Below are 27,186 nucleotides of genomic sequence, written 5' to 3' on the forward strand. Positions count from 1 at the left end.
CGTCATAGTTATGAGATGCTGATATTCTGAAAATATTCTCCAAATCAATTTGTTTCGACTAAATTTCGAGAGAATCTTCTAGCCATTCATTATTATGCATTATCCCATTTATAGTATTTGAGGGTTTGCCCTTTAGCCTATTAGTTTTTGACCGAAGTTCTTTGTTTGTCATTGATGAGTTTATGGAGGATACATATTGCTTCCAGGAAGATCTCTTTGCGCTTTTTGTGACCCTTTTGCTATGGCTTATGAGAACGAAACGAATGAGGCAACAGATTAACACAATTTGATACTGATAATAATCTACCTATAATGATTACTATGTTCAAACACCACCCACGACGTTTGTATACGTGGACATCTCCCAATGGAAAAATGGAAAACCAAATCGACTATATCCTCGCCGACAAAAGATGGAGGACCTCCTTTCGCAACGTCAAAATAAAACCAAGCGCTGGATGCGGATACGATGATAATTTACTCTAGGCAATTTTTTATATGAAATTGAGCAAACCAATAACTAAAGTAGAGAACCAATAATCCTTCAAGAAGCCCTCAAAAACGGTGGAATCCTCCAACGAAAAAAGGCTCGAATCAGAAATGGAGTGTTGAGAAATGATTTGAAGCAGCTGACAGCATACCAAAAAGCTCAAACAAAGCAAAACATCAACATTGGAGGTCAAATGATGAAACACTGGCATTAATAGAAAAACGACGGACTATTCGACGATCAAGGACACACTCAGAAAAAGAACAGCTAATAAAAATCATGAATATTAAAATAAAATCTTCCTGTAGAAGAGACAAAATAATCACACATACAGACTATGTGTAGAACTAGAGAGACATGCAACAGAAAACCGCTCCACTGAGCTTTATGGTAAACCTGGTCTGGTAAAACTAACCTAATACCTGGCAAACTCAGGATACTAAATCATCAGGGACAGTAATCACGGATGCAAAAGGCATTACTAGTGTGTGAAGGACGTATTGCAGAGGGACCTCTTCCAAAATGATCTGCAGTACGATCCCAGAGACCTAAGCGAAGAACTCGAACCAACCATACTTAGGAAAGAAGTGGAACAAGCAGTGAAAAAACTGCGAAATCCGAAAGCACCAGATTGTGATGGAAGTACCGGTAAAGTACTAAAAAACAGGTAAATTGAGAACATGCATCATATGTCAGAAGATCCGGACGACTCAGAGCCGCCCAGAACAATGGTGCCATTCATGCCTTTATATAAGAAATGTTCCTCTCTCGACTGTGGAAACTATCGTAGGATTGTCCTAATTTCGCAAGCTAGCAAAATCATGCTCGCGATACTGAACAAGAGGCTGAAAAATTTCCTCCTCAGACAAATACTTGACGAACCGACTGGATTTGTTCCAGGGAAAGAAACTCGCGAACAGATGTTAAACGTACGACAGATCATCGAAATAACCAGGAAATTTAATGTTAAAATGGTCATTTGTTTCGTGGACTGCAGGAAGACTTTTGAAAAGGTAAAATGGTCAAAGCTCTGGAACATTCTTGCTGCGATGGGAACACCTAATACACCTAGAAGTACTATATACATGGGTCGAACACAGCGATGGTACGAATCAAATATACTCTCTGTGACACCTTCTCGACTGCTGTTGGATTGAGACAAGGCTGCATTTTATCTCCCCTTCTCTGCAATGTGAATAGTAAATACATTATTACGTATATTCTTGAAGAGTGGAAGGGTGGTGAACGACATGATCTCATAATAGCAAAAGACGAGTATAAACTCATTAATATAATGCAGAAGCTAGATGAACAGAGTAGACGTTACGGACTGGAAACCAATAATTCAAAGACTAAAGTAATGATTGTTGATCGTGCTAATAAGAGCCCTAACATTACAAATGTCGTCGGTTGTCAAGTGGTCTATCACTTTAAATACCTTGGATTTGTCATCACCAATATCGGAGATTGCGAAAGTTAAATCCATAGGCGTATCGCCGTGTCACGAAACGCAACAGTGAGTTTAACTGTTGAGTTATTGAAACTCACTCGTATCTGGAAGGACCTCCAAAGACAGCACCCGCACCAACGAATCAATACTGAGACAAATGCGAATCAAAACCAGACTATCCACTTATGTCAACAAGCAGTATTTTGAAATAATTTGTACACATTACCAGGAGATCAGAGGCAATGGAGAAGCTTATCATATATATATATATATATATATATATATTCTATGTTGATTACTATTTTATTAATATTTTGATAAATGAGAAATGCTGACAACTAAATATTGGAACAAGTGATGCGTTGTCACAAGAATAATTTTCACACGTCATTTGAATATTAATAATTAACAATTGTCAGTTCTATTACGAGTAAAATACAATAATGGCACGCGGAAATCCGACTGATCCAAAAGTGCGAGATATTATTATCCATCAGTACTATAAAGGGAAAAGAATGCGTGAAATTTCCATTTAATTAACTGTAGCAACAGCTATTGTGTTTAATATAATTAAGAAATATGGTGAGATTGCTAGTATTGATTGAGGCCGTCCAAAGGTCTGCCTTTTGAACAATATTTGTGATTAAAAAAAAATTAGGTTGCTATAAATTTTTTCTTCATAATTTTATACTTATATATATATTTTTTGTTATTATTTTAACAAATTTGTTAAACAATCTTAGCCAATTGTTTTTTGTAATGTATTAACGATTTTCCAAAATCAAATACCTAAGTAATGGCAGAATGTTAATCATTTAGCCTTTTTGCATTACCATGATTACGCACGGCTATTTTCTATTATCAATGTAAATTATAGAAAAAAAACCATTTGGTCGCGTTATTTATAAAAATAAACATAGACTATGCTATATTTTTGTGTGGATGTGCCATAAAATATAGCATAGCATAAATGTAATGTCAATATCTCAAAAACTCTGACCTCTAAAGAAGATTTCAGTATGCCACTGTATTCTACGCAACAAAATCTACAAATCGTCGGCTTACTTTCAAAACCTGCTAAGTCATTTTGGATACATTTTACAGGAGGCACAAAAAACGTGTTTAAAATCATATACACTATTTTCGTGAATTGATATTATATCAAATCCTAATTACAATTGATTTTTGATAAATCAACACTATTTTTTTGTTAAAATATTACCAACACAATTTTTAAGGAGACTTCGAAGGTTTTGAAACAAAAAAACAAGTAATGCTGGAGACTTAGTAGGTTTTATTTATTTTGAATTCTGCTTAATTATGTTTTAAATGTTATCATTAGCTACTGAACAAAAGAAAAGTATACATTATACATTATATAAATTATTTTGAAAAATTAACAAAAAATTAAAAATTAGTCCGCTTCAAATGGTAGGGTGTCATAAAAAAGATGATAGTCCGCAGGTGTAACTTCTTTTAATTGTTGCAAATGATCGTATTTGTTTTTTTTTTTAATTGGAAGTGGGTTTTCATAAAGAGGAACTATTTCTCCAACCCCTTGACTTTTCCTGCTAAGTCTCTTTTCAAATACCGTCCAATCATCGTCAAAATTTAATTTGAAGTATAATTTTCCATTAGGCCTATACTGAATGGCGCAAAAATCATTAACAGTCGGATCTCCTGTTTTATAGCCAGGACGAATGGAAGTGTGGTACTTAAGTGCCGAAAAGTTTTTAAAATATTTATGATTTAAATATTTTACTTGGTAGGGTTTTGGATTTGACCGAGCCGATTTACATGCAGCAATATATCCAGCAGGTGAATAAATTTCTCTATTGCGGAGTTTTCGCTCAATTGTAGAGTGCATGCTGTCGCACTCCATCTGGGTATGGCCACTTACCAAATATTTTTGCATAATAATGATACCCTTTTTTATTGATAGATGCAAAAGAGCATTTGACAAAGTTACGTTTTTATCTTGGGCAGTGCATCCATCACTATAGAAAATTATTTCTTCACCTTCGCACATACTAGATTCTTCTAGGAAATTATACAGAATTGTTGCAAATTCATTTGAGGTAACTTTTCCTTCTGCCTCATGCCAAAGAAAGCAATTTGCATCTTTTGTTCTTAAATTATATAAAGAAAAATTATGAACTACCAACTTTTTTTTGTAATAAATTTTCGAAGCCTTTAGCGTTGGACAAAGAAGAACCGATTGAAGATCCATTGTAAAAACACGATGAGCTGTGCTTTTATCTGTAGATTTTTCATCGCGTGCTCTATTTTTTCTGTCACATTGATCCTTCTTGGGTGCGTATAAGCTTAAGTTATTTAAAGCAAACTCTTCATGAAACGTCTTTATGGAGAGAGGTTTAATAGACCTAGTTTCACAGTATTGAATATAACTTCTGTATAATGCAGCCTTAGTCTGCCAAATGGGCTCCAAATATTTTTTACTCGATGAAGCTCTACAATAATGAGACTCCATTTTCGGTAATTCCATAAAAAAGTTCTTTAATCCAATTTTCTCTAATTCATTTTTAGTGTTAATTTTATTAGTCTGAGTTAAATTAACATTAGTATTAGGAAAATCGGTATTATGATCTATACCTAATGTTACCCAGTCGTGCAAAGACCAAGTTTCCAGACTAAGAGTGTTAATAAACATGACCTGACACACTCTTTCGCGAACACCATTTTTCTGTAAATGACAAATAAAAGTATTAGAGCATCTTGAAATTTCATTGATTTGATTTTTTAAATCTTTGGGAGCTGTGCTGTCTACAAGGCTTGAAATGTAAGTTTTTTTTCGAGGCCAAATCATATTTTGCCAGAATTGATTAAAAATTTGTTGTCTGTCCTCTTCTGTGAATTTTCGGCATTTTAGTTTCTTAGATTTTTCCGACATTTTACAGTTACAGAAAGGTTTCATTTGACGAGGCAGTTTTGCTACGTCAAATATCCACTTTCCCTCTCATTTTCTTATTCACTATCTTCGATTTCAAAATCTGTCCTTTCTAGTTTTTTATTGACCTCAAGGTGTTCATCTTTGCTTTCACTTGGTGAGTACTCATCATCGTCATCGCATTGCACTACTTGGTTTGTCGTAAATATTCGTGACGTTCCAGGCTCCGCAACATCAATATCACTTTGGATGGTCTTACACCCTATTTCCCCCGTCAGTTTCTAGGTTGAGGTCCGAAAATGCATTTTCTGAAGCGCCTACGGTAAATTCATAATAATAAAGTATCTTTAGAAGTTAAGTAAGAACACTTACCATTTATCTCGCCTAATAACATTAATTCATCATGTCCTCCACAGTCATCTATTAATGTTTTAATAGCTTCATCTATTTCCGTCTGAAGTTCAAAACAATTTTCACTTTCGATCTCGTTAGTTGTCGCATTTAATGCCAGATCGTCATGGTTTTTAACTATTTTATCATTTTCCAAAAATAAAGTCGATGTATTATCCATTATTGAGGAAGTTTCACCGTGAATTTCATTGAAATTTGTAGCTAGAGCTACCATAAACTTATTTCTGCCCAAACCCCCGTACATCTTAAACAGAATAAAAAACCTATAATAGTCAGTTTTACTGAGTTATTGATTCTAAATTAATAATAAACCCCTTAACTCGTTTATTTTTTTATCGATTTTTTTCAAATCTGGCAACGTTGTTATTCTCATTCGGAAAGTAATTTTCACACATTTTTGAAAACATTATACAAATTACGGTTTCACCGGAAATGAACCCAACTTTTGATTTTTAAAGGGACATACCATATATTTTTGATTTTTTGGATTCTGCACATTGATTTACACTTTTTAAGTAAATCGATGTGAAGAATTAAAATAACCGAAAATTTATGGGGTGTCTCATTTAAAAATCAAAAGTTGGGTTCATTTTTGGTGACCCCAAAAGTAGTAAAATATTTTTAAAAATGTTTGAAAGTAGCTTTTTATGAGAATAACAACGTTGCGAAATTTCAAAAAAATCGTTAAGAAAATAAACGAGTTAACGGGGTGGTCAATATGTAACCATCAATAACCCTGTACATCCAAACAAAAAAGGATTTAAAAGGTAAAAAATAATAATAATTGTAATTCAACTCTCCTAATCAAAACCATCTATATCTCCTTTGAAACGATGTTTGCCATAAGACAGGGTTAATCAAAACCTCATAAGTCGTTTTTAAACAACTTAAGGAAATTTATCAAAACAAACCCCAATAATTAATATTATATAGTTAATAACTAATTACTTACCTTCTGTTCTAGTAAATAAACGCACTTTCTTTTTTATTTATTCGTATTTCACTGTGAAATCAACTAAAAATGAATGAGCAAAATGAGCAACTAAAATGAGCACACTTTGAGAAACAATAGCCATTATGTCAAAATGCAGACTTGGAAGCTTTTGAGTAATGTTACGCGTTTTAACGACATAGAAGGTTTAATTATTGTTCGATAGATGGCGCTGTAATAAATTAAAGACTTGAGAGCTTTTACGGGATGCTAAATGATAATATTACATTTTTTTTGTAGAAAATGTTAAAAATTAGATTTAGGTGGTTTTAAAAGTAAACCGACGAAATACTAGTTCTTACTTGTTTAATATGTCTGACAATAACCAGAGTTATAGGGATGACTGGAAATGCATTTTGTCCAAAATCACCCTGTAGTACAAAAATTAAGATAGGTATGACAAATTTGACTAATGCATCTTTGGTTTCATTAAAAGGTAGCGCGGTGTCGCGAAAAAGAGCATCTCTCTATCTTTTTTCATAAGCGAGAAACCCCATAAGATATACGAAAATGGGATACCCTGTACTAAAAAAAAACATTAATTTACGCTGTAAACTTTTTTCCAGATTTTTGGAATATTGATCAATAATTATTCGGATCTATTCGATCGCCTTTTTTAAATACAGGGGTTATAAGAGATGATTTCCACGTGTTTGGAATTTTACTGGTGAGGTTCAAAGTATGTTTTAGGGGGTTCAGTAAGTATAAATGCGAGTTATTTAATACTGTTGCTGTTATTGTTATTAATACAAACATATTGAGACGAGCTGAATGCCCGCGGCGTTGCTCGCGTGAAAATAAAAGAAAAGTCGAAGAAAACCTCCAATAATAGTAAATGCAACCCACAATACACAAAAATAAAATCCGAAGCCTCGCCTCATTGATAGTACATGCAACCCACAATTGCCACGCCGTTTTTCTTGAGGTCAAGGGGCGCGATTAATATAATTATTATAAAACCAAGACACAAATAATCTTAAAAATGATTCGTTGGATGCAGAGCGAGCAGTAAGACTGAGTCGAGTCACCTCTCGGGTATCAGTCTCGCATGGACCCGCCTTGTTGTTATGTCTACCAAAATATAAATAATATAGAGGCACTTTTTCAATCGTATTTATTAATAAGTTTTATGCCGCTATGCGATATTTATCATATCCCTAACACCCCTTATCGGTGGAATTTCAAAAACTTCGTTCGTATCCGGGGCCTACATTATAAAAAAACATTGTTGCAGTTAATTTTTTTTTCTTAAGTTGATGCCTGCGACTCGTTGGTGCGGGCAGTCTCCGTTCAAACTCCGAAGCCACGCCCCCTTAGTTCTCGAGGTCACGGGTAACAATTTTCCCATTTTTTACCCCTTATCGGTGGAATTTCGAAAAATCCGTTCTTATCCGGTGCCTACATTATAAAAGGAACCCGTTGGCAAAATTTCACGTTTCTAGTTATTGTAGTTTGGGCTCTGCGATGATGAGTCAGTCAGTCAGGACAAACTCTTTTATATATATAGATTAGAATCATCAAGTTTTATTTAACTAAGAAATTCACTTAAAAAACGTTTTGAATTTATTTTTCTTCTTTCTTTAGAACTATGTTAAATGCTATTACATATGTTAGGAACATTTAACTTAACCCTTATATATCCCTTTTAATGTATCGTTCAAATCTGTCGTTCAAAAAATTATTCCTATTCATAAAACGCAGGACAAGAATCAAAATTGAAAAATATATATATTAAAAAAATATAAACATTCAAAAAGTTTTTCGTCGGATATAAGATTTGAACAGAACAATATCTAAGTGATTTAAAGTAGTAGTACCAAGAAGTCATGCTTACCTTGCTATAAAACTTTTGGAACACATCTTTGTCTTCTATATACTTAAATACAACCATCTAAAAAAGACGAGAATGTTCAGAGTAAAAGTCAATAAAGCAAAAATAAATCTTAAAAGCTTACCACTTGATTTAATGTATCCTCCAGCTCCGCTTCCTCGGCATTTTTATTAGATTTCTTAAGAAGCAAATCGCAATATTTAGCTAACAATTCCGGCGACCTGCTCGAGGAATTTGCCGATTTCGTTACGGCATTTGTGTTTATAAATTTTCCACAAGCCTAAACATATATTATTAAGAATGGAGCATTTTAAACATCAAGAATATAATTACCTTATCCAAAGCTGCGACAAATCCACTGTCATTTCCGAAAGCGACTAATACGAGCGCGTTATATTTCTTATGCACTTCTAAGATTGTGTTTACGTAGATTTTAGAATCCTAAAATGGGTTAAAATTTAAAAAAAGGACTAAAATTAAGTAAATGACTCTTACGTTGTGTGCTGCTTCTCCACACTTTTCAATTGCGGCAAGTCCCTGAGAGGCGATATGTTGTTCGAGAAGTCCACGTAGCTCTCCTTGAAAAGAAGTATTTTTTTTTAATTATTTATTCATTTATGGCAAATCATTTACAAACAGATAACATATATATAACACACTTATAATTAAAGCTCAAATACATAAAACTAATAAATCGAAAAATATGCTTTAAATTTTAGAAGTGAAGATATTAATTTGTTTGCCTAAAGTATTAGCAGTAAAGACACACTGGCCCGCAAAATTAATCGGACAACGAAAGGTTCAAATTCAATCCTTAATAACTTTTTCAGTATTGTATCCATTTTGATAATTTTTTGCCGAGTTTTAGGCCGTTTTATTATCATTATTTTTTCATATCGAAGCTACAAAAATATCCAACGGATTTGATATTATACTGGGGTTAATAAAAAGTCGAATTTTACTCTAAACTTTTAAACACCCTGTGGAAAAAATTCACAACCAAATAATGATTAATTTTCAAGCCCGATCTTTTCTTAACAATTTTTTTTTAACCCTTTCGCTCAATGTGTACACATTTGTGTACATGAATTTATCATCATATTATATAAATTCAGAAAGGAATTTATTGTTTTGCTCATAGTATTAAACATTTGTGTACATTAGGATCTTACATGTAGTATAGATGCCGCCCTCTAGGGGCTTTCAATAAAAGTTTGTTACTGTAATTTTAACAGCTGGCGAGCAATATTTGAGTAACGCGTGCAAGGTTATTTGGTAGATTATTGTGGTGTTTTGTTTGTGGTGAAAATAGTAAAAAATAAATAAAAACAAATTAATAAAAGGTGGTATTGTGAGTGCTAACAGTGATCCATTCAGTTTTTTTCGCGGAAGTACATTTTTTTTGTCTTTGAAGAGACGTAAACATTTGTGTACACTGTGAATTAGAGAAGTAAAATTACAAGGTAAATTTAATCGTACTTTTTTCTTTTTTATATTAGTAAATAGTTAAATATTATAAAATTCTCGTTTATAATGAGCCGAATTCGCCCGCTAACAGATAAAGAACTATTAGATTTAATAGAAGCCGGATTATCATACATTGAAGGACTCAGTGACGGCGAATTCAATGAAGATGATGGCTTTGATTTTGATCCTGAAGGTACATTACTTGAAACTAGTATATATGCTAGATACTAGTTGTATTAGATACTAGTTGGAATTATATAAAGTGCGTAGCATATATACTTTTTATCTTGTAGAATTACAAGCAATGAGTGATGAGGAGGAAAAGGGTGAACCTGTTCCCACCACACCTGTAACTCAACAACGTGAAGAGACTGAGCAGCTAGAACAAGCAGAACCTAAACCTGTTCCCAACATAATGGCAAAAACTCCACAAAAGTCGAAGAAATCCAATATAGAAGACTATTTGGAAAACAATGGTCTTTCAAAGAAAAAGGATATATTCTGGCGAAAAAATGTGCAGTATATCACTCCACCGATAGAGTGGTTAGAGAAGAAGAACCAGTAGTTCAGCTAGAAAGCCCAGCGTTTTTTTTCTGTAATTATTTTGCAGATATTTTCCAACGCATGATGGAATATACAAATCTTTACGCTGTTCAGCAGAAACCCGCTTTGTTCCTACGACGGTTGAAGAACTAAAAACGTTTGTAGGAATACATATCATCATGGGTAATCTACATTACCCAAGAATACTGGAATCATAAATTACAAATTCCGCTGATTTCCAATAATATGACTCAGTTACTTACAGGTTTAACAGGTACTAAACAGGTTTTATAAATTGCGACAACATATTCGACGACAGATTTTGGAAGGTGCGTCCATTATATGATGCAATTAGGAGAAGATGCCTTTCCCTTTCATTGGAATCAAAATTGTGTGTGGACGAGCAAATGGTGCCGTTCAAAGGCAGTTTGAACAACCATTCTTATATACTCTTGCCTTCAAAAATAATAATCAGTTAGAATTTGATATTTATACAAAAGAAACAAATACTTTTAGATACAGAACTAGTGACTCAAACCATTGTTTTCAACATAAAATGACCAGCATGCATTTCTTGGTATTTTGTTTAGTCTATTTCCTCTAAGTAATAACAGATTTAATAAAGAAAAAGCAACAATTAAAATAATTTGTTAGGGTCAAATTTTATAACGATAGGATTATTGATATATGCTGATTAGAGGTCATAGGTTTAACGTTAATCTTAAACACTCTACCACATTTCAAAAAGATGAAAATCAGCAAACTTTCGTTGCAATACAGTATGATCCTATCTTGACAAGAGGCTTTGATAAGGTTTTCAAAAAGTTAGGTCTAAGAATGGTCTATCAAAATTCGGCCAAGTTACAAAACCTTTTACGCAACCCAAAAGATAAAATAAAGCCCAATAAAAAATCCGGGATCTATAACATTAATGGCAACGATTGTGATAAAAAGTACATAGGACAAACAAGAAGATCAATTAATGTCAGATTTAAAGAACATGTAGTTCATGTGAAATATGGAAGAATTGAAAATTCAAGTTTGGCTGAAAATGTTTTAAATACTGGTCACTTTGTAGAGATAGACAACTTAAAATGACTTAAACCAGTTAATAACAATAGCAAATTAGATGCATACGAAAGTCTAAATATTCACAAATCAGAAAACCATTCTTAACAGGGATAAAGGTCCAATCTTGTAGCGTTTTATTTATTTTTGGTTGCTTTAATAATGTAACAATTTAATATTGTTTGATAGTACCGATCGCGACATCTAATGTCTAGTTAATGGCATTGTAAAAATAAGAACTCCTAGATGGCGTTAGCTGAGCTTTGATTTTTGAGCGGTTTTCTGTAATCATGTTGTTTTTCTCTCTCTCTCTCACTAACGTGATTTTTCGGTCTGTCTTTGTCATTGGTCACGTACGCCATGCTCAAGGATCAACTTTTTACGTATCGGCATTTTCGATACTGGGTTGCCATTGTTTTTCCTGTAATTTGAATACTTTGCCTTTTGGGATTAGATTGATTTCCGTACTCGCTGCAACTTGAAGCTAAGGAAGGCAACATTGTATTGGCAATTCTTGTAAAACTCGGCCTACGCGAGATTATCCATCGAAGAGGTACCCAGAAATTGCGTTTGGGCTTTTTTTCCAAAGGGTAGGGTCTTCAAGATAACAAGTTCAATTTCTCGAGGTTGAGGTTCGACTTCGTGGTTACCTAACGGCAACACTAGCCATGTAATGTGAAAGATACACTTTATAAAACACCCTCCAACATCTTCAGGTAAGCTTGATTCCTATTCTTTGTTAAATGATTTCTCATGGTTTTAAAACCGTCATTTTTGAAGTTTCACATGTCAATTATTTTAGGGTCTTATGCCGGGTCCCAAACCAGATCTTAAGTAAGGTCTTCAGCGAAGTATTAAGTCTTCAGAGCCATCCCAAGACCATCCCGAGCCACCTCAGGTGATATTCCTATTTCCCATCATAAATTAGAGTTTTATCAGGATTCCTTACTTCTTCATGACGTTATTGATTGGACCTTAGTCAGCTGCTGTTCTTGAATCTGCATATTGGGTTACCAGGTCAAGAAAACAAGAGGATAAGAGAAACGTGTAAGCAATGTTACGAATTCTGATTTGTTATTGTTATTTCAATTTTGGGACTGATCATATTGGCTTAATTATACTATTTGATGGCTCCTTAATGTATTAATTATTGTCTAGTGTTTAAAGTTTTTTCTTGGCAATTTACAATGTAATGTAATTTGCATAACTACCTAAATAATAATTCATTTAATACCCTTTTAATGTAAGCAACCGCACTGAAATATATTTAGTATATTTATTTTACTTGATTTACTACATACATGTTGTACAGTGTAATGTGCGGTAGGTTACTGACTTTGGCCAAAGGGTAGTTACATACTAGCGGGTTATTGTTTTTTATTTTTTATATGTTTTATAACTTTGGTGCATAAAATTTGGAGTTAGGGGTTGCATTGTTAACAAGAAACTGTTTTATAATTTTTACGATGGTTTATTTAATCGAAAGGTTAAACAATGAACATTGACCAGTATTTGCATATTTTTATAATATAGTGATAATTATTAAAGCTTATTTTGTGTTTTACTATGTGTTATATTTTTTAACATCATCACTTTAAATAAACACATCAAACTGGAAGGCGCCCACAATTTAAAAGGTAAGAACTTTTAACATCAGTCGATTTTTATTAAAAGCAAAAATCTAAATAAAAGTGGTCACAATCTCTTACAGTTAATTATATAGTTTAGTTAGTGTTTAAGATTTGTTCGACCATGCTTCATTGGATTTTCCACTCTACTAGTTACATCTTTAGCCACTTGTAAGTAGTTTTACTTTAGTTTCAATCTTCTTCCGAAGATGCTAACATCGTTAGTAAAACACGTATCGAGAGTAAAATAAAGAGTTTTGGTTAGTGGTAAAACCGTCTCGTGATTTATCTATCTATAGTTAATATGTATTTTTAATAAAGACATTAGATAGATTAGTTTCTTTAGTTAAGAAGTCGGCACTCTGTATGCAGGGTGATAATTTAAAAACTTGAAATGGCCATATATTAGGAACGAAAAACTGAATAAAAAAAACGTTGAAAATAGTTTCTATAAAACGAAGTGGGAACAAAAACAAGCTTATTAATCTTACCCTTATCTGCATTACATTGGACAGACTGAGATATACCCATATAATCTTAAATAGAAAGGAAGGTCGAGTGATCAGAAAATTATTTTATGTTTATCAAGGAAAAGAATAAATAAAAATACATTTTTGAAATTTTTTATTATTATTTCATTAAATTTTCAAAATCATGGCTACCGATATACTGTCTCTTAAGAATTCTAAACATGTCAAGGCCATAGGTATTTTGTATTGGTTTATTTGCTATGGTTTTTTTGTCGAAAAAAAGCGTTGTTTATAAATATTCGCATTAAGTTTTTAAGAGAATGTGTTTGTTGAGTATTTTTATTTAGTCAGAATTAAAAAATGCAACCGTATTATCAATATTATATAAAGAATATATGTTATTAATTAACAACACATAGATCATACCTACAGAAAGTAGTTATGGTTAAAGTTCTTAACTCTTTAAGTATTCATGGTCGAAAATTTAAACCACCCTGACTAATGGTTTAAAGGCTCGGTGGTTCAAAAAATAGACCATATTTTGATGTTGCTTTGCAATGCGCTGCCGAAGCACAAAATTTAAACCACCTATTGGAGCTCGCTCCGTGGACATTTTAACGTTTTTTTTTACTTTGGCGGTTAGATTTCTTATTCAGTGAATAGCAGCATTGATGAAACACCTGTTACGAATTAAATTTGAGGTTAAAATAAACAAAAGTTAGTTATCTGTGTCTAAATTGATAAATACTATTAGATCCTACAAAAAGTGATAGCTTACATCATTCCAGTAAGTATAGATATTTAATTTACATATATTTATTAGTATGTTGTAAAAAAAACATCGTTTTTATGTGGTCTTTTTTTACTACCACCGCTCCACTTAGAATATTGAGTTTCACTAATTATAAAACACCTATAATATTTTCTTGCAGGTATGGAGCCATTGCCATTTAAGACGGTAGGAGGTTTGACTTACGATGAAGTCAACACACAAATCGACACATTTTATGTCGATACACTGCCTTCGGGGTCTGAGTCAGAAATTGATATGGACTCCTCCGATATGGAGGACGAACCTTTAGTTCCTACAGTTATTACAGATATGGAAAAAGATCTGCCGGTTTATGAGGAGGAAGATCCAAGTGATAATATCCCCCTTTTCGAACTACAACAGTGGTCAAAAGGTAAAATTCCTGTTTGGTCTAATGTTCATAGACCTGATCCTCTTCCTCAATTTACCGAACCTTCTGGAATTCCTCAGTTTATCAAAGACATTAATGATCCAACACCGTATATGATTTTTGAACTGTTTGTTACTAAGGAATTTATTGATACTTTAGTGTTTTAAACAAATCTTTATGCCGAGCAGGAAAAACTTTCAACTGGGAAAAGCTATGTCCCTACAAATCGGTGTGAAATTAATGCTTTTCTGGGCATAAATTTGTTAATGGGTATCAAACGTAGTCCCAGCTATAAGGATTATTGGTCAACTGCTCCCGAATTGCATGATGCTTTTATCAGCTCTGTAATAACCGAAAAAAGATTTGGATGGCTCTTGAGTCATCTCCATCTGAATAATAATTCTCTGATGCCTCCAAAATCTTCCCCAGACTATGATAAGCTCTATAAAATTCGCCCTATGCTAGAACTGTTGACTCATAACTTTGAAAAATGCCTAATTTCTAATCAAGTAGTTGTAGTTGATGAGTCAATGATTAAATTTAAGGGCCGTAGTAGCCTTAAGCAGTACATGCCAAAAAAAACCAATCAAAAGGGGGTATAAGATGTGGATGTTAGCTGATAAATCTGGTTATTGCCTAAAATTTGATTTGTACCGGGTGATCAGTTAAGGGTAGCGAGCGGCCATATCTCATAAGATATTGGTCGTATAGATTTGAGAAAAAAAATCATGATAAAAGTCGCCAAGAGAAATTGCTGGAAATTATTTTCGAGTTTGTCAAACGTCCGCTAGAGGGCGTAACAGCCAACACCGAGTAGAAAAATTGTATTTTCATAGAATTTTGTCTAATGAAAGAATATCGGTAATATCATTCTCATATTTACTGACCATTTCCCTATATTTTTTGTCTAAAACGTTTTATTCTATCTATCAAAATAAAGTGGTGAGGCAAGTTCAATTGTTTTTTTAAATAAACCAAGATTTCTCCCGTTTCTTTTGACCGATTTTAGCAGACTTAGGCTCATATAAAAGAGCATAATTTGCACTACAAAATGCTTATTTGGTTTTGAATTTTTGACTTTTGCTGTCGCCGCTAGATGGCGATAACTCAAATGGTAGCACATTTTTGAGTTTTTTTCAGAAAAAATAAATGTAATGGTATATTAATTTTTATATATTTTAAAAGAGGATACATTTCTCTATAATGTAGTGAAAATAATTTATTGTCTACCTTTTTTTAAACCGTTGATATTGATCTAAATATAATTTTATTACATTAAAAAATGGCACGCCACTGTTTTTTATCAAAATAGAAATCAGTTTTGTAATCTCTTATAGGTTACTAAGAAAAAGAACCTCTTGAGTTTTTTCGTTAGACAAACGGTTTTGGATTAAAAAAATAAAATAGGTTTACATACTGATAATTATTATAAGGTTCAAAATTATTTTTAAATATTACATCTCACCATAATAAAATAATTATCTATTATTTTTATCATTAATAATTATTTAATTAGCGAGAGAATGCATTAGTTCATAATTTATTAATAATTATTATTATTATTTCATAAATTAAATTAAAAATCAAACATCGCATTTAAGCGAAGCAGGCTACAAAACTGAAAAAAAATGAAAGAAAACACCAAATTGTCAATCACGCTATTTTAACAGTTCCTGCCATTAACATCTAATTTAATGTTATGTTAAAAGTATTTTTACAACAAATCATGCCTTTTACGAATGAAGAAGCCTTTGATATGTTGAGAATTTATGTTCAATGTTTTGAAAATGAGGCGATTGCTTCTAGGCACTATGCACTGCGTTATCCCCTCCGAAGACGGCATTCCAGAATGGTTTTTCGACGTTTAAGGCAACATGGCCAAGTGCAACCAACTTCAACTTTGAGAAGAAATCGTAGGGTAAGAAGAGAAGATAACATTATAAATGTGTTGGCTTATATTCATGCACACCCCCATATAAGCATAAGAGAGATCTCCAGAGATTTAGGAATATCCTATGGCTCAGTGCAAAAAATATAAATGGATTTTAAAATGCATCCGTATTACTTGTACGTTATTATGCATACGTATTACGCTCGGTTACTGCTACTGGCTTAGAGACTACATTAGTGAAAACCATCCTATTTTGTCACAAATATTGTGGACAGATGAAGCATCGTTTAGCAGTAATGGCAAGGTAAATCTTCATAATGCATTACTGGTCGGACACTAATCCACACTGGTTACGTGAAGATTATCAGCAGAGTCGATGGAGCGTTAACGTCTAGTGCGGTATTATTAATGGTGCTATTATCGGTCCGCACATATTTAATGGCAATCTAACCAGTGACATGTATTTGAACTTTTTATTGAACGATTTACCAGTACTCTTGGAAAATGTACCTTTAGAAGTAAGAAGAAACATGTGGTTTCAACAAGACGGATGCCCGGCACATTATTCTCGAAATGTGCGAGATTTTATGAACAGGCATTTTCCTAACCGTTGGATTGGTAGAGGCAGTCTATTTTTCTGGCCACCACGGTCCTCCGATTTAACCTGCCTTGATTTTTATGTGTGGGGCCGAATAAAGGATTTAGTATATAAAACTCGACCAACTACTCGAGAAGACATGATAGTCCGAATTCAAAATGCGATAAATAGTATACCAAGAGCGGAAACTGAGTCAGCTGTCAACTCCACCCAGAAGAGATTAAACCAGTGCATTCAAAATAACGGACAACATTTTGAACATTTACGATAAAACTATTAATTTATTTTTAACGTTTATTTTTAAGTTCTGTGTTCTTGTTTTTAGTGTTATTGCTCCTGCTGTTGTTGGACAGTTTTATTAAGAAAATTTTTTCTGAAAATTTTTTTTTTTTAATGATTGAATTTGTTTGAAAATTTTTTTTGAAAAAAAGTCAGGAGGTTCTTTTTCTTAGTAACCTATAAGAGATTACAAAACTGATTTTTATTTTGATAAAAAACAGTGGCGTGCCATTTTTTAATGTAATAAAATTATATTTTGATCAATATCAACGGTAAAAAAAGGTAGACAATAAATTATTTTCACTAAATTATAGAGAAATTTATCCTCTTTTAAAATATATAAAAATTAATATACCATTACTTTTATTTTTTTTTTTTTTAAACTCAAAAATGTGCTACCATTTGAGTTATCGCCATCTAGCAGCGACAGCAAAAGTTAAAAATTCAAAACCAAATAAGCATTTTGTAGCGCAAATTATGCTCTTCTATATGAGCCTAAGTCTGCTAAAATCGGTCAAAAGAAACGGGAGAAATCTTGGTTTATTTAAAAAAACAATTGAACTTGCTCCACCACTTTATTTTGATAGATAGAATAAAACGTTTTAGACAAAAAATGTAGGGAAATGGTCAGTAAATATGAGAATGATATTACCGATATACTTTCATTAGACAAAATTCTATAAAAATACAATTTTTCTACTTGGTGTTGGCTGTTACGCCCTCTAGCGGACGTTTGACAAACTCGAAAATAATTTCCAGCAATTTCTCTTGGCGACTTTTATCATGATTTTTTTTTCTCCAATCTATACGACCAATATCTTATGAGATATGGCCGCTCGCTACCCTTAACTGATCACCCGGTACACTGGAAAATCACCTACTGGTGAGATAGAAAAGTGCCTTGGTTCAAGAGTCGTCACAAATTTGATAAAACACTTAGAAAATAAAGACCACGTGTTATATGTTGATAATTTTTTTACTACGTCGATCTATTTCAACAATTGAAAGAAAGAAAAATCCATGCTGTTGGAACCGTAAATGTTATGTGATGTGCAATGGTTTACAAACAGTACCGGATTATTAGCTGCAAAATGGAAAGACCGTCGATGTGTTCACATGTTATCAAATTTTCATCAGCCAAAAGATGTAGGAACAGTAAAAAGAAAAGAAAGAAGTGGACAAATCACTCAAATTCCATGTCCTCAATCTATAATGGATTACAATTCTAATATGAATGGAGTCGACATATTTGACCAAAGACTTTCTAACTACAAGATTGACCGTCGCAGTAAAAAGTGGCATCGAATATTTTTTTACTTATTAGATGCATCAATTGTAAATTCCAATATTATTTATAATAGGTTGGAGTTACCAAAAATGTCTGCTAAAGATTTTAGGCGAAGTGTCATTAACGGTTTAATCTCAGAAATGCTTGTAAATCGAAAGAGAAATTTGGTTGCACCATCAGATGTTCAAATAAAAAAATACAAACCTTACGTACCCTTAGAGATAAGACAGCAGTCATCTGCTCATCAACCTACAAGGAGTACCAGAAGAAGATGCGCGCTTTGTAGCACTAACGCTAACCCAGTAAGGACGGATTGGGTATGTTCCATATGTAAAGTCCCTTTGTGCTTGGGAAAGAATATTTCCAAAGTTATCATGCAACGTAATTTTTAGTACCCAAGTTTGTATGAGTTTTTAAATAAATTTGTTATCTTACTCTTAGTTTTTTTATTTTTTTATTATTACTAATGTATTAAATTACTACAATTTTACAAAAAATATAAAAATTCATAAAAAAATATTTTGGCTCCACTAGGTATTTTTTTACCAACTAAATTAGGCGCCGCTAAGAGTTAAAATGAAATTGACACCAACATGTGGTCAGATATTTCGTCCACATCTAAAGTAGTGGCAGGGGTAACAATTGAAGCAATCGCTACTTACCAGAAGATCTAAAGATTGAATGCCATAGTTTGAGAAATGTATAGAGTTTGGCATTCGGTTTATTAAAAAAAATATGTGTTTTCATCAATGTTTTAATTTAATTCATATTCTAATGTTTCCTTGAAGTTGATGAGTTATTTCAATCTTCAGGCATTTAAATCCTTTTCTAGCAGTTATTTTTTAATTTCAGGCAGAATTAGTTTCTAAAACCTGCCAGATATTTTTGATTCCTTCCAAGCATGTGAGGTCATTCTTTCAAGCATTTGGTGTTAATTGTCCCTGGACATTTTAAAAGTTTTCCGGATAGTTGAAATGATTTTTCGTTATTTTAAGCAATATTTGATCTTCCTAAATAAGATCCCTAAGTAATTATCGACTATTCCCAAGCAGTTTTCCAACTTTTCTAGATATTTTAATCCACTTTAAGTAGTTAATTTTTTTTCTTTCCAGGCCTTTAGCGTTAGTTTTCGAAGCCTTCCAGGTAGTTGAAGTTTTCTTTTAAAAGTTGAAAATTCTTTTTTACTTTTTCCAGACATTTGAATTAAATATCAACTTTATACCAGGTGAGTAGCCTACTTGTTTAAGGCCAATTCTGATTACCTAAAGGCAATTCAAAAAAGATTTTTTCCAGAAAGTTGAATATATTTTTTAATTTTAAAAATTTAAAGGGTAAAAATACATATTTATCTTTACCATGAGGCTCCACCCAAAACCACTTGCACACAAAAATAAGAAAAAAAGGTTTTTAAAGTGTAGAACGAACGATAGAATTATTTTAACTTTTGATATTTTACACCAAAATCCACTTACCTAAACCATCAGGAATCCTAGCTACCAAACTGTACATCCTACCGAGATCATCATCCTTATCGGCATCCAACAATTGCTTAAATTCAGAATGCAGCAGCTCTAAATGCTTCTGTATCAAAACTCTTTCACAAGTCTTTGCTAGCCTCTCACTTGTGGTCTCATGCAGGTAAACTTGCACACGTTTTTGTTCCTCGATTAACCGTTGTTCAGCCTACATTAATAATAAAACATACTATACTGGCTGTTACAAATTAAAATTTCACTATTGAGATTTCGGTATCAATCTTATATCTATGTTTAAAATGTATAAATAAATTTAAAATATCATAAGTTAAATTTATTAATATATAAGGGTAAATGGTATTCTTGATTACACTTGAGTGTAAGGCAAAATACTAGATATAATATAATATAATAATAATATTAATACTAAAATTTGAAAAAGAAAATATATATATATATATATATCCGGATAAAACCTCAAAACAAATAAACATTAACAAAGTTAAAAACTTAACACTATACAAGGGACGTAGGTTAGAATCTAAGATTGACTATTTTTGATCTAAATGACCGTAGGCCGCTGAAAAAGGAATACAAGCTATTTTCATTATAGAAACGCAAAATCCTAGTGATTAAAGAAAAAATTCCATAGATAATAATAATAATAATAATAATAATAATAAGACTTTTATTTCAATAAATATACATTATAAATACAAGATTTTAAAGTAATGGCGAAGTCTAGCCCTAAAGGCTACTCTAACTTAACCACAAAAAGAAAAAATAGCATATGGTTTTTTTTTAATTACATAAACTAACAATAATAAAATTAAGATTCTATTTCATAAAACTATAATATAATACTTATAGGTTAAACATAACAATAACGAGGTTTATAGAGCCTTGCCGGGAGAGATCAACAAAGTAATACGTATTTTAATTTAATATTAAGAATATATAAGATTATAGATGCAGGAGCCCATTTAAAATCAAATATGATTAAACAATCAATTTTATAAAATAATAAGAATCTTGTTTGTTCATATAAAATCTGAGGCCAAAGGACTGTATGTACAATGTACATGATGGCATGCCCTCCTACGATTGTTTTTAAAATAGATATTCCCTAAATTAATATTTACATTTAAAAGTTTAAACTCATTAGGTATAATATTATATAATTCAATAGCATTAAACAGAAAAGATCTTTTGTAAAAAGTAGATTTAAATGTAGGCATGGTGAAGAATCCTTTATTTCTTATGTTCAAATTATGTACTTTACCCCTAGGGATAAACTTATTTTTTAGTTTTATTATTGAAGAAGTTGATACTGGTACTGTAACAATCTTGTGTACAAATTTGCTTAATGAATTTTCTTTTAGTTTCTTTTATTTTATGTGATATATGTTCATTCCTTTTAATACCATATATTAATCTGCAACAAGAATTTTGCATTTTTTGGATTCTTTCTTTTTCTACTAATCGAAGACATTGTACATATATAAAATCACAGTACGAATAATGGCTGAGGACGAGACTATCACACAGTATTTTTTTTAATCTAAAATTAAGCGAATGTCGAAGTCTTTGGCTTTATATTAATTTAAGAGAAAGGAAAGATTTTTTATTTAAATGCTTAACGTGCTCGCTGTAACGTAAATTTTGATCGAAGATTAGTTCAAGATTTTTAGCTGAAGTAACATAGGGGAGTTTTGAGCCATCTAACACAATTACAACGTTTTTCTTAATAATGTTGCTGTTTTTATTATTGGCAATTCATAAAAATTTTGACTTGCTTGAATTAAGTTGCAGATTATGCTGATAAGATAATGTTCTAATAGTTTCCAAGTCCAGATTGACCTTCTGCGCCGCATCGACATAGTTAGATGTGTCAAAATTGTATACAAGCTGGGTGTCGTCAGCAAAAGCAGTGACTGTGCAGTAACTAGTAGATTGAAGAATATCAGCAGTATATAATATAAAAAGTAGCGGAGACGTATTATAATATAAAAGTAGAGAATTAATCCTTGGGGCACACCAGATCGAATTTTTATAGTTTCAGAGCAACGTGTATTGTACGAAACTTTTTGGGATCGATCACTCAGAAAAGAAGAAATAATGTTTACAGACTCATCCCTAAACCCGTAATAGTGAAGTTTGGCGCAAGGAAGTGAATGGTCCAAAGTGTCGAAAGCCTTTGAATAGTCTAATAAGACCAAAAGACTGGCCAGTCCCTTATCGTTTGACTCGATAATGCTATTTGTAACCGATGCTAGGGCAGTAGATGTATTAGAGTTTTTTAAGAAGCCACATTGGTTATCCGGAATAATATGATGATCGGTCACAAACGCATACATCTATTCGTATAAGATTTTTTTTAATGGTTTGCCAATTGTTGTTTTCCAAGAATTGGGAAAATATTGTTCAATACAGCGATTGACTATATGTAGAATATATGTATCTAAGAAGGGGCTACATAACTTTAACATGGAAACAGGTATGTTATCCGTACCTTGCGCATTTGTTTTTATTGAGTGTATAGCTTTATTGATAGCTTCTGTAGCGGAAAGAGTAAAATTAAAAGATAAGTTTTCGTTCCATGTATTATTTTTGTAAAAGTTGATTTTTTCAGTACCTTTGGTAGAAACATTCTGTAGAAATGATCCAAAATAATTATTTATAGAATCAGGGTTGGATAGATGAGAAGGCAAGTTGTAGCTCTTGGAAGTCGTAACGCCAATATTGGATAGAGATTTCCAGATTTTAGATGGATTATTTTGAGCACAGATGTATTCAATGTATTGTTTTTTAGCCTTTTTTACTATTTTTAACTAGGTTGTTACGAAATTGGTTGTATAAGAGGCGATTTTCATTTGAACGGTTTTGTATTTTAATTTGTTCGTTGATATTATGAATTTGCAAAATTTTAAACCAATTTGCTCTATGTAAGTCATGTTCAAATGCGCGTATATCGAAATCTTTATAACACCTATATTTAATAAATTTTGGTGGCGACTTACATGTTTTCAAAGTAATTTCTAAAAATACCAACTCATGGTCTGACAAATTATTGGTAGACAATGTACCGCAGGAAGTGACGATATCGGGTTGGCTGATAAAAATTGGATCAATAAGGGTACTACTATGTTCTGTAGTCCGCGTAGGTTCATTAAGTATTTGTGTAAGTGAATATTATTCGAAACATACAGATAATGGATAGAGATGGCTGAATGAAGAGGTAAACGAAATATAGAGGAGTTAACCCTTCTCTGACAAGTGTTCAAAATAATTGATATAAAGTCCAAAATAATTTACCTAACAACGGAACTTGATAAGCTTTTATTCTTCGAGATTGTGCACAATGTTTCACAGCTCCCCTGCTCCTCAAATTCAATCTTGCTATAAAAACTTCCACTTTTCCCGATGTTTGGAAGTTTTTTCAAATGCTTTCGATAGGTTGCACCATGGTTTTATCATTGAAAAAATGATATCTATAGGTTTCCATCATGGCCTTGTAAAACTCTTGGTCTCCTATCTGAAAGAGCCTTCCTAGTTTATTGAATTCAATGGCTTTAACTAAAATTGTTATTCCAGACTGAGTGATGCCCCTCAAGGAATCAATCTTGCCCCATTAGTTTTGTCTGTATTTGTCAATGACTTTAAAAATTTCGCATAATAGAATCTAAAGAGGATTGTCATCTATTGCAAAGAGACATTGATGCTTTAGCACACTGGTGTACAATAAATATATTACCTCTGAATATTAAAAAGTCCAATTGTCAATCTCAAATATTCTCAATGAAATTAAGCACAGTTATGGGTTAGGTAATACTCCCCTAAAAATGTCGAGTCTATGAGGGATCAACAAACACATCGATGAAGTTGTTAAATCTTCCCTGAAAACTCGTGGTTTCATAATCAAATCAACAAGAGAATTTAAAAGGTTGGGCAGTCTTGTTAATTTGTATGGCCTAAATTACTATAATGTCCATATAGACAGACTAGAATATGTGCAGCGCAGGTTTTCGAAGTATCTTCAAAATTGATGGAATATACCCTCATACCCTCCAAGGGGTTATGACTATAAACAACTTCTACAAAGATTTAATTTTTTATCTCTGAGGACTGCGCTATTCTGAGCAGCCAGCTTTTTTAATATAAACTATGCAACTATAAAATTGATGCACCTCATCTTTTAAGGGACTTAAACTTTTTTGTGCCCCCTTTACACATTAGAAAACACTTTCGCTTTTATTTAGAAAATAGACCTACTAACTTAGGAAGAATATGCATCTTTCAATCGAGCTTGCTAATCGTTTCATATTTTACACAAAAATAATGATATTGACCTGTTTATTGGCACTATAGCTACATTCAAATGCAAAATTGCTGCAATGTTTATGACCTTATAACCATTAAATATTTTTATATCTATAAACTCTCTGTTTAATTCTCTCTTGCCTGTAGTATACTCTGTTCTAAGTTCTGAGCTTAAAATTTCGGCTATTTTTGAGTCAAATCAATTTTTGTAGACTTTTAAGTTTTATATGCTGTTTACCTAAGCTGCCTAAAGTATTTAGTTTTTTCAGTATATTGGTTTACTTACTTTTCATCTCATCTTACTTACTTTTCATTTGTTAACCATATGTTGTCTTATTCTTAGGAATTTCCTGTTAGGCAATGTTTGGTAAACAAATAAATAACTTACAAAAAAGTTCTCCCAAAATGATTCAACCAAGATGTATTCAACAAATAAAAATTTCTGTTAAAACTTTGTAAGAACTGACAATAACTTTGCCTATATACAACAGACTTAAACCCAACAAATGAGTTTACAATTTTTTCAGCATATTAATATGTAACTAAAATAAATTTGATCGATCAGCCCGTATATCAAGAAAAAGATGACTGCGTAATTGATAATAAACTAAAAACTAACTTGAAAAATATAAATTTAGAGCATTGAAATAGTGAAGAGAAAAACCGATTTTACCGATACCGCAAACTTTGCTTTATTTTAGAGGTATGTTTCACTGTGAAGATGTAGGTACCTTTATCTTTTTCCAATGCTACAAAACAGGAAAATAAATTAACTGATGAAACCACTTTATTTACAAAAACATATAGATATCCTAAAATTCATCGCAATTACAAATAAATTGCCACATCTTTATTTAATTTGAAACATTGCGGTATTCGAGTTATAACCGATTTATAGTCAGCATTATAGTCGATGTAATAATTACGAAAAATATTACCTTCAGCTCTATAAGCAAGGAATCTCAAGAATTTTCTCTGTACAGCCTCAAGGCGTTTAATATGACAATCATAATAAGGAAAAGCAATCTGTTTTTGAAGGTGAGGTTTTGGAGGTTGTGAAGGTTTTTTTTTTCAAGGGAAAGCAAGTTACAGACGCAGACTCAAGCAAAGAACGAACCAAAGAGTACTAAAGTAATTTGAAACAGTAAGGCGAGAGATGTAGAGGGTTGTTCTTTATATTAGATAGAGCCTAGATCGGTTATTAGTATACGGAATGGAAAAAAAATTAAATATTAAAGTTGTAGAGCTTACCTTAAATCGCCAGGAAATGCGCTAAAACATGATACAGGGGTATCGCTAAATTAATAAAAAAACAAAGTTTGTATTTTTTAAATGAAACACCTTGTATATTTGTGTATTAAATGAAAGACGTTTTCTTCTGATTTCAAAAATATATGATATGTTAATTAATATTTGCAAATTAATCAAACTAGATGTATTCAGAGCAATTTACTTTTAAAAGCTTAGCAGAGCGCTTTCGGCGTATGAGCCATCATCAGTGCCAACTGAAATAAGTTGGGTGTTATATGCGTAAAAACATTATAGTTAAAGGTGAACGAATGGAATGTACTCACTTGTCAGTTAAGCCCAGAAGTTTTCCGTAGTGGGAACACATTTGATAGTATTAAAATTATACATAACATTTAGACACACTTAAGACTATACATAACACTAAACAGGACGAACAGTATTTAAAAAGGGGAGCACGTTAGTCTCCTTTGTGTTTTGTTTACATTTTATTGTGGTTTCTTAGATGGCGGGAAATACTATGTCAAATTAAGTTAACCTACAGTTAACTTCACTTTAAAATTATTATTTATATTATGCGAACCTAAGAGAGTGGTAGTAGCGACAGATCGGTCTAGATGTCATTATAGTAAATGATGTGCGGTAGTGCGAGTTGCTTATAAATTGGTGGCACAAATTAGACTACAACAGTGAATTTTTGTTCGGATAAGAAAATTGTTATCCTTTAACGATGTAAAAGCAAACTTTTAAATTAGAAAATTTGCCAATGCTTATAAAAAATTTTAATTGTGGAGTCTCCTATGTAATGGAATGTAAGGTCTGTTAAGGTTTACTTGTATATCTAAACAACAGGGATTTTTTATGAGCTTGTTGGTGATATAAATGTCCTCAAGAAAATCTAGTCGGTTGTAGTTTTTAGAGGTAACCTGTTGGAAAATTTTAGAATTGGACTTTGGACTAAAATTATGGTTATTAGATTTTATATGTTCACCAAATGCAGAAGAGGGTCTACTTAAGTGCTCGGCTATGCGTGTTTTTATGGGTCTACAAGTTCGTCCCACATACGAACAATCACAAGAATCTCACTGCAATCTGTAAATACCACTCTTTGATAATGTGTCAAGTTTATCCTTGGTATTATACAAATTTAATTTTAATTTATAAAATAGAGCACGGATTTATGCCATCATATCTGCAACATTTTTTAGAGAAAAGATCCAACGTTCAACAATATAAGGTCAAGAAATAATTATCATATTTCAAGAGTTAGATCAACTTTATTGCAGAAACCATTGTTTTTTGAAGAAATCAAAAACTCAAGTAATCTAAGGTTTTATAAGAATGTTGAAAATCATTTATTTAGAAATAGCGTTATGTGATGTACAATATTTGTATTTTAATATAGGTTTTACTTATTTTTTTATACTACTAAATTTAGCAGAAAATTAAATGTATAAAGGTAGGAAATTTCTTTTTAAGATCGGATTGAAAATAATTCCAGAAAAAAAAATAACCCAATAACTAAGAAACTTGCCAAAATTTTGACGTTTTTTAACGCTGTATTTCTTTTTATAAAATTGCTCAACTTTGCCTCAAACTTTTTTGTATTTCCGATAGTTACCGAGATCCCAATAGCTTTGAATTTGAAA

The 27,186-nt window shown here is 32.1% G+C and overlaps 2 protein-coding genes and 1 long non-coding RNA gene across 3 annotated transcripts in view; 1 reads left to right on the plus strand and 2 right to left on the minus strand.

Annotated features, from left to right (window-relative positions):
* LOC126736891 (unc-112-related protein-like) overlaps positions 1 to 27,186 on the minus strand; it is a 455,221-nt gene that overhangs the window by 411,055 nt on the left and 16,980 nt on the right. The window lies entirely within an intron of this gene.
* The window catches only part of LOC126736890 (cullin-1-like), a 79,383-nt gene that overhangs the window by 41,264 nt on the left and 10,933 nt on the right, over positions 1 to 27,186 (minus strand). The window contains exons 6-10 of the mRNA XM_050441508.1: positions 19,967 to 20,177; positions 8,577 to 8,659; positions 8,415 to 8,522; positions 8,206 to 8,361; positions 8,085 to 8,141 (exon numbers count right to left, since the gene is read on the minus strand). Coding sequence (XP_050297465.1) covers positions 8,085 to 8,141; positions 8,206 to 8,361; positions 8,415 to 8,522; positions 8,577 to 8,659; positions 19,967 to 20,177 — 615 coding nt within the window. The remainder of the gene's footprint in view (positions 1 to 8,084; positions 8,142 to 8,205; positions 8,362 to 8,414; positions 8,523 to 8,576; positions 8,660 to 19,966; positions 20,178 to 27,186) is intronic.
* LOC126736910 (uncharacterized) lies at positions 11,574 to 12,711 on the plus strand. Its single transcript, XR_007660825.1, has 2 exons — positions 11,574 to 11,875; positions 11,962 to 12,711. It is a non-coding gene; the product is annotated as an uncharacterized LOC126736910 (long non-coding RNA).

This window comes from Anthonomus grandis, chromosome 5 (genome assembly GCF_022605725.1).
Source record: "Anthonomus grandis grandis chromosome 5, icAntGran1.3, whole genome shotgun sequence".
NCBI lineage: Eukaryota > Metazoa > Arthropoda > Insecta > Coleoptera > Curculionidae > Anthonomus > Anthonomus grandis.